At 35.8% G+C, this 12,910-nt stretch overlaps 1 protein-coding gene across 10 annotated transcripts in view; it reads right to left on the minus strand.

Annotated features, from left to right (window-relative positions):
• Positions 1 to 352: 352 nt before the first annotated feature.
• Positions 353 to 12,910, minus strand: part of ZNF280D (zinc finger protein 280D) — a 38,452-nt gene continuing 25,894 nt past the window's right edge. For 3 of the 10 annotated variants that reach the window (XM_059482290.1, XM_059482292.1, XM_059482291.1), the window contains 4 exons: positions 12,282 to 12,344; positions 11,618 to 11,736; positions 11,404 to 11,440; positions 353 to 2,597 (listed from right to left, as the gene is read on the minus strand). In XM_059482290.1, coding sequence (XP_059338273.1) covers positions 1,967 to 2,597; positions 11,404 to 11,440; positions 11,618 to 11,736; positions 12,282 to 12,344 — 850 coding nt within the window. In that variant the 3' untranslated portion in view covers positions 353 to 1,966. Of the gene's footprint in view, positions 2,598 to 9,040; positions 9,139 to 11,403; positions 11,441 to 11,617; positions 11,737 to 12,281; positions 12,345 to 12,910 lie in introns of all 10 variants that reach the window. The other 7 variants (XM_059482295.1, XM_059482296.1, XR_009419429.1 and 4 more) reach the window with 6 other exon arrangements.

The raw sequence follows: 12,910 nt of genomic DNA on the forward strand, positions 1-12,910 counted from the left end.
ACATACACATCCAGTTTTGTAGTTGATGATCTGCTTTAAACTGCATAAAATAAAGCATCACATTGAGTAACCTTGCATGTGTAAAAGCATGAAGACATCAGACTGGTTACCCAAAGCACTATTTAATGGTTTCACTAAAACTTTTAAAGAACAAAGGAATAATGGAACTTATTCTTCTCAGCTTTTTCATGTATTGTGGTTTTGAAGTTCTCCAAGAGGAAAATCTCAGAGCTGTGAGTACATAAACTGGTCCATTTTCTTTTTTAAAAATCTTCTACACGTGCATGGGTGACAACGAAGATGCAGTCTAAAGTTTAAATTCTACATCTCTTTAGAGCTTGAAGGAACCTTTGAGGCTGTTGAGATCTGTTTTATTTAGAGGTTCCAATAGTAAGCTGGATGGTCTCTAGATTTCAGTACTGTTAGACTCACTTAGCAGCTGAGCCCAGTGACCTTAAGGGGACAGAGGAAACTTCAGTTGCAGGCTGATGGGCCAGAAAAAAATCTGTAGAGTCTGGAAAGGTTAGCACACCATATCACAATACACAGGTACAAAAAACGTTTATGCATAGGCACTTGCTCATTTAATTCTAAAATAAAACAAACAAACCAACCAAAGCCCAACAAAAATCCCCAGTGAAACATAGGTCTAAAATTCACAATAATGAATTACTTACTTTTTTGGGAACTGTCACTAAATCTTTTTCAAAAATAGGAGAAGGCTATGCCCAAAGTTTCAAGTTGAGCATAAAATTATACACAAAGACAATTTTTTGTTGCAAATATTTACTCAAAAAGTAATAATTTACAGCAGTACTTTAACAGCTGTTCAAAACATTTAACATTCATTAAAAACAAAACTGTAAGTCAAAAGCACATTCTGAATGTTTCAAATGGAGCAATGAAATCAAAGGAGCAAGCTACTGTTACCATATGCATTCCTAAATCTAGCTAACTAGAAGACAAAAAAAAACCCCAAAACCAAAAAACCAAACTAAAACCAGCAGCCATTTTTCAGTACATAACTTAGACTACAAAAAGTCCTGAAATTGAACTGTACAATACTACTTTATATGCCCTTGTGTCCTATTTTTAAGTTAGCCAGTAGCAGCTGCAAAATGGCAAAATGCATGCCAGGTGGTGTTTCCAGTTGGGAGTTTTCATTATTTTTGCTTAAAACCATTATTACATCAAACCATACTTTGGTGTGACTTACAGATCATTCCTACAGGTCTACACCTAAGAGGAATTAACCCAATGGTAAAAGCCTAAGAGCTACAGTACTTTCAGCATTGTGTCCTACTTCATACTGCTATGTTTGGTAGTTCTGCACAGCCTGCACAGTGAAAACTCCACAAATATATTTTTTATTGTAATAATTTCACTTTCACTGAAAGTTTATTAAGGTAAGTTTACAGCCTGGCAGGATTACACCTGTACAGAGGTGCACAAATTCATATACTTCTGTTTACATGCTTTTACAGACAGGAATGTGACACCAAGTTCCAATGTTTATATTTACCTAAACTATCAGCAGACCAATAACCTCCATTATAAGTGTGCTCCATGTCAGCATCAGAAGGAAATTCCTACTCAATCCCCTGTTCAATGATATTCACATTAAAGAATTTAGAAAAATACTTTCTGGGCGAACAAATCACCTTATCCTGGGCTAGTTAACTATAAAAAAATTAGAATTTATACCTCTTTTCAAGTATCAATCTAATAATATATCACATCCAAGAGACAGGAAGATATATTTTAATGTGTTACCTTTTTGAAGCTTAATGAATTCAGTCATACATACACATACATGCTACTCCATATGCAAACTTCCCTTTGGTGTCCCTTTCTCTTCTCCTCCCTTTCAAAATTTTTAGTCTTTAGCATCCGTGAGCACACTCACCAGGAATGGTCCATGGTGTTCTTAGCATAGTTTAAAACAAACAATAAAATGAACACAATTTCAGCTTGCTTCATTCTCATCTGTCTTGTTTGCAGTTGTTTCCATTCTGCTGGGATTGCTTTCTCTAGAAGTCTCATCTGTTTGTTCAGTGAGCTGTCCAGCCTTCTTTGACGAAGGTGCGACATTACCTTTTTGGAGAATTTCAGTAGCTTCGTGCTCTAGTACTTCTGATGGAGTTAAAGGCTCCAAATGAATACTGCCTTGTTCACTGATGTCTGAACTCACAGATTCAGGCTCATCCCTCTTTCTCAGGAACTGCTCAAAGCTGACATCTTCCCCCAGGGTCAGCTTTAAGTCTCTCACGTTCTTGGCTGAAAGCGCAGTTCCATCCCAGCCACACGCTTTTGTCTGCTCATTCAGGATGTCAGCTGAACTTTGGCACGTTTTCATCTCACTTTCATCATGAATACATTTTTGTTTCTCATCTACTAACTGTTTGCTATTAGCTGAATCACAGTATGCTCTTTTCTCATGCAAAGAATTCTTCGAGCAGTTGCCAGGGAGTTCCAAACGACGGACATTTTCTGGATTTGACAGTGATGAGTCTTCCCTCTTTTCAAAGGATGCAACTTTTTTAGTTTGATTTCTACTGCATTCTTTTGTTTCATCTGAAGAGTCGTGCTCTTGTTTGCTGAAAAAAATCAAACCAAATTATTTTTAGACAAGATTTCTATAATTTTAGGTTATAAATGAAAAAAAGCAAAGCTTGGCTATTCTCTGCAAAGTGACACTCGGAGGGGTATTAAAGATTTCCTCTTTGGGATTTTCAAGAGGATTCAAAGGAACAAAGGCAGAATTTAACTAATAGCTGCATTTTTCTCATCTATTTACAATCTCAGCTCTGTATTTAGCAGTCAATTAATACTCTAGTTCTTGCATTTCAGCTCCAGAAAGGAAGGCTGCCTTTGTGTGACACATGGAATTTCCCAAAATAACACCTGCAGCTCCTCTACCTGCACAGCCTCTTTGATACAGATGCAGATAAAATTGCTTTATACCTTTATACCACCAACTGACTCTGCAGTACTCATGAGAATCAAGCTAACAGCTGGAAATCTAAATTAATAAATTAAACATTTATTTGAGCAATCACAACCTGCATTCACTGAAAGAGTAAATCTGTGAAGCAGCATTTTCAGTCACCTTTCAGAGTAAAACTGTGTGTTTATAAAGAGGAAACACAGAGAAGTTCAATTTGTTCTGTAAAGTTTAAATCTGGTAAAAGTGGAATAATTCTTAATCAATCCAAAGTTTTTCAGAATGATAAGCAGATTAAATTACCTAAAATGATGACGGTGACAAAAGAAAGTGTAAGGGAGAGGAAAGGAAAAGCTGGAAGAACAGGAACTGTCTGATTTCAGAAATAAATTCTATATACAAAGTGAAATTAAGCTAATTGTCCCAAATGACCTTTTAAAATTTAAATTGAAAGTAACAATCTCAACAGTAACATGCAGACAAAAGCTGTGAGAAACACAATATCACCACTTAGCTCATTATTCAAAATGCATTTTTATTTTACTTCAAGTGGTTTTAAACATTTTTTGGCTCAAGTCACTCAAATTCTGTAAGCAACACACAGTTCAGAACTCTTAAAAAGAATAACCAATTCTTTGCTACTATGTTTTTTCATATATTTTCAAGCTGAAAACCTACACATATTCTACTTCTCCTGTGAATTTAATTTAAATGATTTTAAAACAATTCCAGTGATTCAATTATAAGGTGACATTGAGTTCTACAGAAAATGGCTGTTCTGGAAAAGGAGCTACAACCATTCAGAAATCTGTTTTCAAGTTTTACTGTTATTTAAATAAACTAATCCAAGAATATTCCATTTCCTCCTTCTACTCTAGGTCAGAGGGATAATTTGAGCAGGAATAAGAGACTGTTGGGACACCCTTGAATGGTGAAATTTTGGTGGTCACTGGGGTATTCATAGGAATCTTTTCATCCTGTTACACTGACTTTGCATTTCTTGTAAGGAATGGACTCAAGAGAGAGGCCAAACTCTTTACCAAATTACATCCTGTATTTGCTACTTTTGTCAAACAGAAATGTTAGGGTTTGGGGTTTTTTCTCATTTAGTGGAGTAGCTAAAGAGTAGATGACTTTCTCAACTACAGAATTTATCTATACAAGTTCTTCTCTCTCAAACATCTAGAAAGAAAAGGGCAAAAAAAGCAATATTGGAAGGAGAACTCAAGACTCAATTCCAGAACAAAAATGTCAGCTAACATCAAGGCAGCTTTTGCTGTTCTGTGTTCTCCATCTTTTCCAAATGTAAGGGCTACAGTGTGGGGTTTGGGTTTTGTAATGTTTTTATTTGGGGGTTTAGACAGAGGATGTTGCATTTTTTGTTTTACTTTTTAAATAAAACCCAGTATTAGGGAACACTATTCTATGGAGAAAAAAAAAAAAAAAAACAAATTTGAGAGCCATCTTCTATAATGCTGAAAAACAATACGAGATAAACAAGAAAAACTAAGAGAAAACACATCTGAAGTGGTAATGGAATCTATGGAAAAGGTGTGTTTGTGTAAGAGAATCATTCATAACACTTCTGAATGAAAATGAGAGGTCTTCTCATTTCTACAAAATCATTGCTTCTGTTAAAGAAAGTCACCAAACTCTTGGTATTTTGGAAAGCTGGCAAGCAGTGCTACAAGACAAATCTTTCCTAGGTTTGAGGACTTCTCTCACTCTCTTACCATCTGGGATTTCCGTAACAAGAGTGCCCTTTCTGAAGGGCAACAAAAAGACAACTTCTGAAAAAAAATCTGTAAAATCAGAATTCAAAGATGATATTTCTGAAAAAAACCCACTAAGAATATGTACTGTGAGATCTCTTAGATTCTGAGAGGCCCCCAAAAATTACAGTTCAGAGTCAATATTAAACCAGATCTCTCAGTGACCAATTTCCAGATTCCCTGAATGTGAAGATACATAAGAAAAGCAAAGCATTCCTTCACTGGAGGCTGGCATTCAAGAGTCAGCCAAAGGGACTGACTATAAATTACAAACTGATTATAAACCACAAACTGACTATAAATTACAAACTGCACATCCCTGCTGTGGCTGCTCCACTGAAGCTGTGTGTGCCTCTGACACAGCCCAGCTTTCAGCAGTAAAACACACAAAGCTGGATTTTTATATGCAGATCCTCTGAACACCATGACCAGTAATTTATGTATAATTAAAAAACAATAGTCTTGGATCTTCACACTAGTTATAAAGGTCAGAGATACTCTTAGACTATGTGTAGGAAAGACAAGACATTACTCCCAGCTTAGCTTCTTTCACTCTAATGGAGATTTTGGTGTGGATCATGAATTAAGATTGAATGTTTTAAAATACTGTATGGTTGAAATAGAGATAAGGATGAAGATACAGTAAGAAAGCAATGTGGAAATCTGAAACTGACTTTTAAAGTTAATACTTATGCTGAGCTTAAACATACTTCACTTCAGAATTCTGAAGTGTTTTACTGGGTGTACAGAAATTATAAGATCAACTTGTTTCATGTAAGCCCTTCCAGTTATCTTGCCTCAGGAAAACCAGGAACCAACAGTCTGAAGATAGTGAGCATTACTTTTATTCTAATTCTACCTGAGGAATGATCTCCACACCAGAAAGGTCTTTTAAACCATGACTGAAGTATTTTAAGATCTGAAATGCTAAATTAGGTCTATAAAGCTACCTGACAAAAACATTCCCCAATATAAGCTCAGTTTTCTTTCATTTGTCTACCATAACCCAAACACCCAGAACAGAGCAGTAGTTGACTTTAGGAGAACTGTGAAATGTTGCAGCTGACCTCCAACTACTACATGTAGGGGATGCTTCCTGCAAAATACCTTTACAGGCACAGTCCATACATTAGATGAGCTATAAATTATTTAAATTTATTGACTTTGAAAAGCACATTAATTAAACAGCTTATCACAACATCACCAAAATTGATTTTCTGTGTTTCTGTAAGAAAATGTTATCGCAGAGATAGCAAGAAGTATCTCCTACAAACTTGTTAAGTCATCAGTTCTAACAAAATCTAACCTTTCAAAGGTTCTTACAGAAAAAAAGAAAAAGCAAACAAACCCCTCAAAACTGCTTATGCCTAAATCTTCTTTGTTGATGTTGCATTAAAGGCAAATTTAATCTGCTGAAGTATGGTGCTGCCTCTATTATATTTAGATAATGTTATTAATCATAAATTAAATTATTCACAACCTCAGCGAGTCTTAATGGTTGTCTACAGGGTCCAAAGTATTTGACATAAAAAACAGCTTCACCACTAAAATTTTATGAAACCTGTATACTAATATTAGATTGATCAACCACATGTATTTTCCTAAATCCAAAAACGCAGCCTAACCCCAGACCTTTTAAAGAATTTAAGCACATAGTATCAGCACACCATGGATACTTTCTAACATTAATGTTCTAGGAGCTAACCAGCATCTTAAGCTGTAGCATAAACAATCACAAATGGGAGTATTCTCATTTCTGAAATTCAGTCTCATTGCTTGTCCTGCTCTCACACAATAAATTGTATCTATTTGCACACACACACAAAGCTCAAATCATGAGCCACCCTCTTCACAGCAATCTGATATTTTCTTATAATCAAAGGCTCACTGGGTAAGTAGAACAAACTCAGCTGGAATCTTTTGCCAAGCATTTCTCTTCTGTCCACACCTAACCAAAAGTAACTTTTTCTGGGATGACTGTAGCTTCAAGAATTTCTAGAAATCAACTGTAAGTGGTAAGCTATCTTCCAGACACTCAACTGAATCATACACAGCATTAAAAAATTTAAATTTATTTAGACCCAAAAGAATGGAAAGGTCATTTGGTTTGGAATTTTTAGGTGTTGGCTTTTTTTTTGATTAATCCCACCTTCTTGCAAAAATTCCCTCTTTTGACAGATGTAAATTAAATTGCTGCACAGCCACATTTAACAGAATATCAGAAATGAACATTTACTTTGTATGACTTTTCAAACAAAGATAAAACATAACGGGCTAGTCAAGCAGTGATACTCAATGTCCTAAAAATAAAAAAGACAGGTTAAGCTACATACAAATGAAATCTTAATTCTTTGACCATAAGCTAAACTGGATATATCATGCATATTCATGCTCTGCCCTGGCAGATATGGTCCAATATGTTGCATTATTAATGTAAATTGTTGAGATCATAAAAGAGATTTAATACTAAGGCAGGTTTCTTTTAATGATTTAGAACTGCTTTTATGAGTTTTCAACATGAGTAACTTTTCTAAGATCCTCACACAAATGGAAACAGGCTGTCACAAGGCCAATTGATTCTACATGAACCATTGCCACAAATCTCTCATATCCGTAAGTACCCTAAGAAGTGTTTAAAATGCAAGTTTGAAACTTAAAATTTCTGTAGCAAATCTGCAAAAGAACTGAAGGACAATATTCCAAATAAGCATTTAAAGATGTAGAATTCACATAACTTCAAATCCAAGTGTCTATCTAGTGTCACCTCTGGGAAATTCTTAGAGAATGTTTCTGAAAGCCACAAAGCCCTACAATCACATTCCATTCTTCTTGTTGTCAGAAACCTGAATGAAAGTGAAATACGAATTCAGCTTCCTCTGAAATGAACAGCATGCTCACAATGAAAACACAAACCCACTATGCTTTTTTGAATGCTGCTGTGTCAAAACAGAATTAAGTCCTGCAAGAAAAACCCGTAGTTGGTAAGTGATGCTTGAAGCTGAACAGCAGCATTCAAGATGGAACACAGCTTCTGTCAGAAGGAAAAACGTTGCAAAAAGAGCAAGACTTTAGAGTACTGAATAAGTGTGCAAATGCTCAGTCACAAAATACGTGGAAGAGACCATGGATGACAGGATCCTTGCCATTATTAGCAATACTAAACAGCTGCAGGAGCTCACTATCACCAGACCTGTGATTGAGTACTAGAAGTCAAGAGGACAAAAAAACTGGTCAAAATGAATTAATCTCAAAGAATTTGATTATTCAGGAAAACGAAGTGCTGCAAATCAAGAACAGCTTGCATTCACCAACACCAAACTCTTACAACTAGGAAGCTGTTTCAGTGACTGATCCTTAAGTGAGGTCAGCTTTATCTATTATGCTGTTCTCAGGCTAGGAAATGAGATTCAAAACATATCCACTGTACACAGGAGGCTGAGTTTGGAGGAATTTTACAAGTTCACCATTGCAAAAGCAAAGCTCATCGAATATCCTGATGGATAAACTTGCCATAGATAATCTAGAACTGAAGATGAAATCAGAAGCAGTAAAATCAAAAGCAGCAAATGTCCCAGCAGCTTGAGTAGAGCATCCTTGAAAATGAGAGATGATCCCAAAAGAACAAGGTGTGAAATCAACTGGAACTGCAGCTGCTCCACCCTCAGAATCAAGGCTCAATAATGTGTGTACTTCCATTACATGCTTTCCTCCTCTCACAGTATTTTGGAGCAAAAAGAAGCTTAGCTACCAGAGAGCAAAGCAGCTAGTAAATTCCTTTGGTCAAGACTCAGTTTATGTAGTTACATGCAACAGAAGACATGGAAAGCATATTTTGCCACTATATATCACAAAGTTACTGGCTGAAAAAAAATGTAACTTACTTGAATATTAACTTGATCAGGACTTGTATGCTTTAGTGAACACCCAAAAAACAACAAAGGCTTTTAGTTTCAGAAGGTAGGATCAAGTTCAGAACAAAATGGGCTTTGATGTCAGCCCATATGCATCAGCATTTACTCACTACTCTAGCTTGGGATGATACTGATAGACTGGAGCAGGGAAGAAATGCTGCACATGAGCAGCAAAGGAACATGGCATCATGTAAGTGACACTCCTGGTAAGCCTCTCTTCAACAGCCTACAGCCCCCAAAAAGCTGCCAATCAATGCTGTAAAGTAGAGAACATTATCAAAAAGGGCCTTTGACTGCAATATTTGGAGAAAAGACCAGACCCACTGTCTAAAAGATGCAAGAAGAGAATACCACAGCTTCAATGCATGAAGAAAAAGGAAAAGGTCTGGTCAGATCCTTGTTTGCTTACATACCAAAATAATCCCAAGCTGGACTGGGTTCAATTTTCTGGTCCACAATGATGTATCAGTGAGCCAAGGCAGTATAGGATACCTGCTCACTTTCAACTGCCCTGCAACAAAAATGTCTGCTGTCAGTTCATTTAAAAATATGTTAATGGTTGTGCAAAGCAGAGAGTTGAGCAATCAGAAGAGTACTTGCATAGTTATTAAATCTTACTTCCTCAGCACCAGGTGAATCACCAAATAAACAAGGAGACTTATGTGGAGTAAAAATTTAAAAAACAAATTCTGCTGGAACATCCCCAGCTGGGTTATCTGTATTACTAATGGCAGGATTCTGGTCCAAAGACAGGCTCTGTAACTGTACACAGAGTTCATGGAACATGTCTGATCATTAGCAATAAAGATGAGTTTAAAATACATACAGACAATCCAATATATAATAAGACACCCAAAGACACCATGTGAGAGATGCAAGAGAAGATCCAAAAGTGTTCAAGATCGTTACTGAGTCAGTTTCCAATGATGAAGTGATTCTGAAGAGTCCCATAAACGAGCCATTGAATTATAGATCAAAGAATTAGAAGAAGCATTCAAAGATCATTGAGAAACTATACAGCAGAAGTTATGAATATTGTCAGCAAGTTCCTCCTTCCAAAGCAACCAAAGAGTACCACTAAGAACCAGCCCACAAAAAGATGAATTTTTTTTGTACTCTGTACAGCAAATTATGAATTAAAATATCTGCTACAGAGATATACTCTTCAGTTCAGCAATGATATATTCTTGTCCTAAGTGTGAGAGGACTAGCATATGGAACAGGACAAGATTGATTGAAAATAATGATGCCTATGAGCCTGACAGTTTCAAAATGCACCATCACTGATTTTCTATCACTTCTTGTGGTATCAGTAACTAATTTTATGTTGGCATCAGAACTCTCAATAATAATGGCTATCTGCATCTGTGCTACTTTAACATCTTGCAGAAACAAACTTGCATATATTCTTGACTTTACTTCAAACCTTTTCAGTGCTCATCCATCTGCTTCTGAGCAACAGGTACATATATCCACACAGCCAACATTCTTATATATTTCCATATGTCTCTGTCATGTATTCAGAACAGCAAGGTCCTTTTGCAGTACTGAGGACAGCCTGCCACAGCTGCATTAGTGTATCAGTGTATCTATAACCTTTCCTTCCATACACTTCAGCAGGCATTAATTCCCAACACCTAATGCCAGCTCCAAACACAAAAGCTAACATTTCCACAAGTATCACAGCTCAACACTTTATTTTGTTATTCTCTGAGTTTCACTGAAAGCTGAACTACTAGAGAACCTCTTCTTACTAACCACTTTATGGCAACTAAGAAAGAAAATACTTAATAAATATTAAATAATCTATTTGGGAAATCTCCAAAACTCATTGAAAGCTGATTTATGCTTAGAGGCCTAAGAACTTACCACCCTGTTGGAAGAGTTCTCACCATGCATGAGACCATCTAAACTCCTGTTAGAATCCTACTACAGGCTAGATGGGTTATCAGGTTATATTTTGTTATATCTTTTAAAATATTTCTTTGCAGTCTGACTGACATTTTTCATTCTGTATTCTGAAAATGGTATGAACACAAATGTTTGATTTAACTGACATACCTCTAAACCTTGAATTAAGGCACAAACTACACTATAAAGCCTCAGAGGCTGTTCCAGGAATGATCAGGGAGAGCTTGGCATGTCTGATTGTTCTAAGGTTTTAAAAACCCCAAACTAACACAATCTGAAACACAATCTCCACAATACTGCAGGTTCTTCTTCAAATCCTTTAAAAACCCTGATTAATACATACTAATTCCCCTTTGAAAGTCAGAATAAAAAAGCTAATACAAAACCATATGCCTTTGTCATATCAATAACATATTTTTTAAAATAATTCCTAAGTATTTTTAAATATTAAAACTGAATTTGTCCTACTTCAGTCAAGGACATTCCTTTTTGTATTCATATTCATATTACATGAAGAACATAAACCACTAATTTGATAAAGCTAGTATTAAGTAGAAGTAACAATCTCATTGTATATAGACAGGTTAGAATTGAGAAGTTCCAACATTGCAACAATTATTTATCTTTCTTCAAACTGATTTTATTTTAGCTGCAATAGGTACTTTCTTTATCTCTTCATTCTTGTAGTTCTGGACATGGTAAGATGAAAAAGCACTAGGTACAGTAAAGGTCTGTGTTCATCCACACATTTCAAATTCAATGGAATTCAAAAGAAACCAAAGTTCTAAGTGTAAATTTTGGCCATCTATCACTAAAGTAATAGAGAAAAAAACCCCAAAACATTAAGCAGTAAAATAAAACTTACTGAGACACTTGTGCAGCAGTTGCATTATCTGTGGAAACTGAAAACAAAAACAAAGGATTGAATTAAGAATATTTTAAAATGTGGAAATACAGAAGTACTCACTGCTAAATGCACATACAGAAATAATGCAACTCACAACAGGACTGTGATAACACAAGAGACATCCACATGGAAGTATTTATACACTGCATAAAAAGACACCACCTGTACTCACCTTCCTCTACAATAACTTGACAGGTATGAGTCTGGTTCTCACTCAGATGTGTGGCCATGTCATCCAAGCCAGAAACATCAGCCAGGAAATCACAGTTGAGACACACTACAGTCACACCTCTAGGAAATAAAAAATCGAAAAGGAAGCACAATTACAAAATGGTCATAAAAACACTTGTCTTAACTTACAGCAACTGGACAGACTACAAAAAAAAATCAACTTCAGATGAGATGATTCACAAAAACATAATCTTACTTTTTCTACTGCAACTAGTATCAGGAAATTCCCATCAATGAGCAGGGCATCTCCATGCTGGATATAGTACAAAGAACATGACTTTAGACAGAAATTTATCTGTAGAACATGAGTTTCTCTGATTGGATGGTTGTTTTTTATTTTCCCTGACCCCCTCCCCATTTTGCATCTCATGAATAATCAAAAAATAATAATAATTAAAAAATTAAAATTGCTCAGAATTAAGTTCATAAATGTGGACAAATAAGTATTTGTCACTGACCAGATCACTGCTATTGGAAAACCTAATGGTTTTATTTCTCTGCTCTAAATTGTAGAAATTCAAGAGGTTACAGTCTGAACCTAAGCTAGCAGTTCAACATCAGCAAGCAAAACCACACTGATCTGTAAGTGAAAAAAGCTGAATTACCGTAGCTGCTCTGAATGCTTCTTAAAGATCCAAAACCTTTTACTTGGACGAGCACTGTGAAAGCTGAATATATGAAAACATTACCACTCAGACTGGTTTCAGTGAATACATGACTCTGCATGACCCCTTCACGAGCCATGGCACTGCAATTTGCTTAGGACAAAACATGAAAATAGAAGCCTAAGGTACTGAACTGCATTATTCTGAAACATTAAATGTTTAAAGCTTACAAACCTGTGAATCTCATCTCTAGTTTAAAACATTGGCTCCCTTGGAAAGGAGCTTGGGAGGTGAAAAGCTAAACTTTACTGGCACCATCAACAATTCAGTTTTTGAAGAACCATAGCTATAGAATGCATCACAAAAGAACTAAAACTTGGCTGAACTTGTGCTCCCTGAAGAGATGGCTTTCAATGAGATATGAAATTTTCACATAACAATAGATTACACACATAAAAGCATGCAAACTATTTCAGCCTAGGACTTTTATGAGCGTTGAAATTGGTATGAATAGGTAAATATAAAGTGTATCTAAAAACTTAGATCACAGATTCAAGAATCCTAGAGTTCACAAATGCCAAGGCATTTCCTATGTATATGAAATAAAAAAAAAAAAAATCACATTTACT

The sequence above is a fragment of the Ammospiza nelsoni genome, chromosome 14 (genome assembly GCF_027579445.1).
Source record: "Ammospiza nelsoni isolate bAmmNel1 chromosome 14, bAmmNel1.pri, whole genome shotgun sequence".
Lineage (NCBI taxonomy): Eukaryota > Metazoa > Chordata > Aves > Passeriformes > Passerellidae > Ammospiza > Ammospiza nelsoni.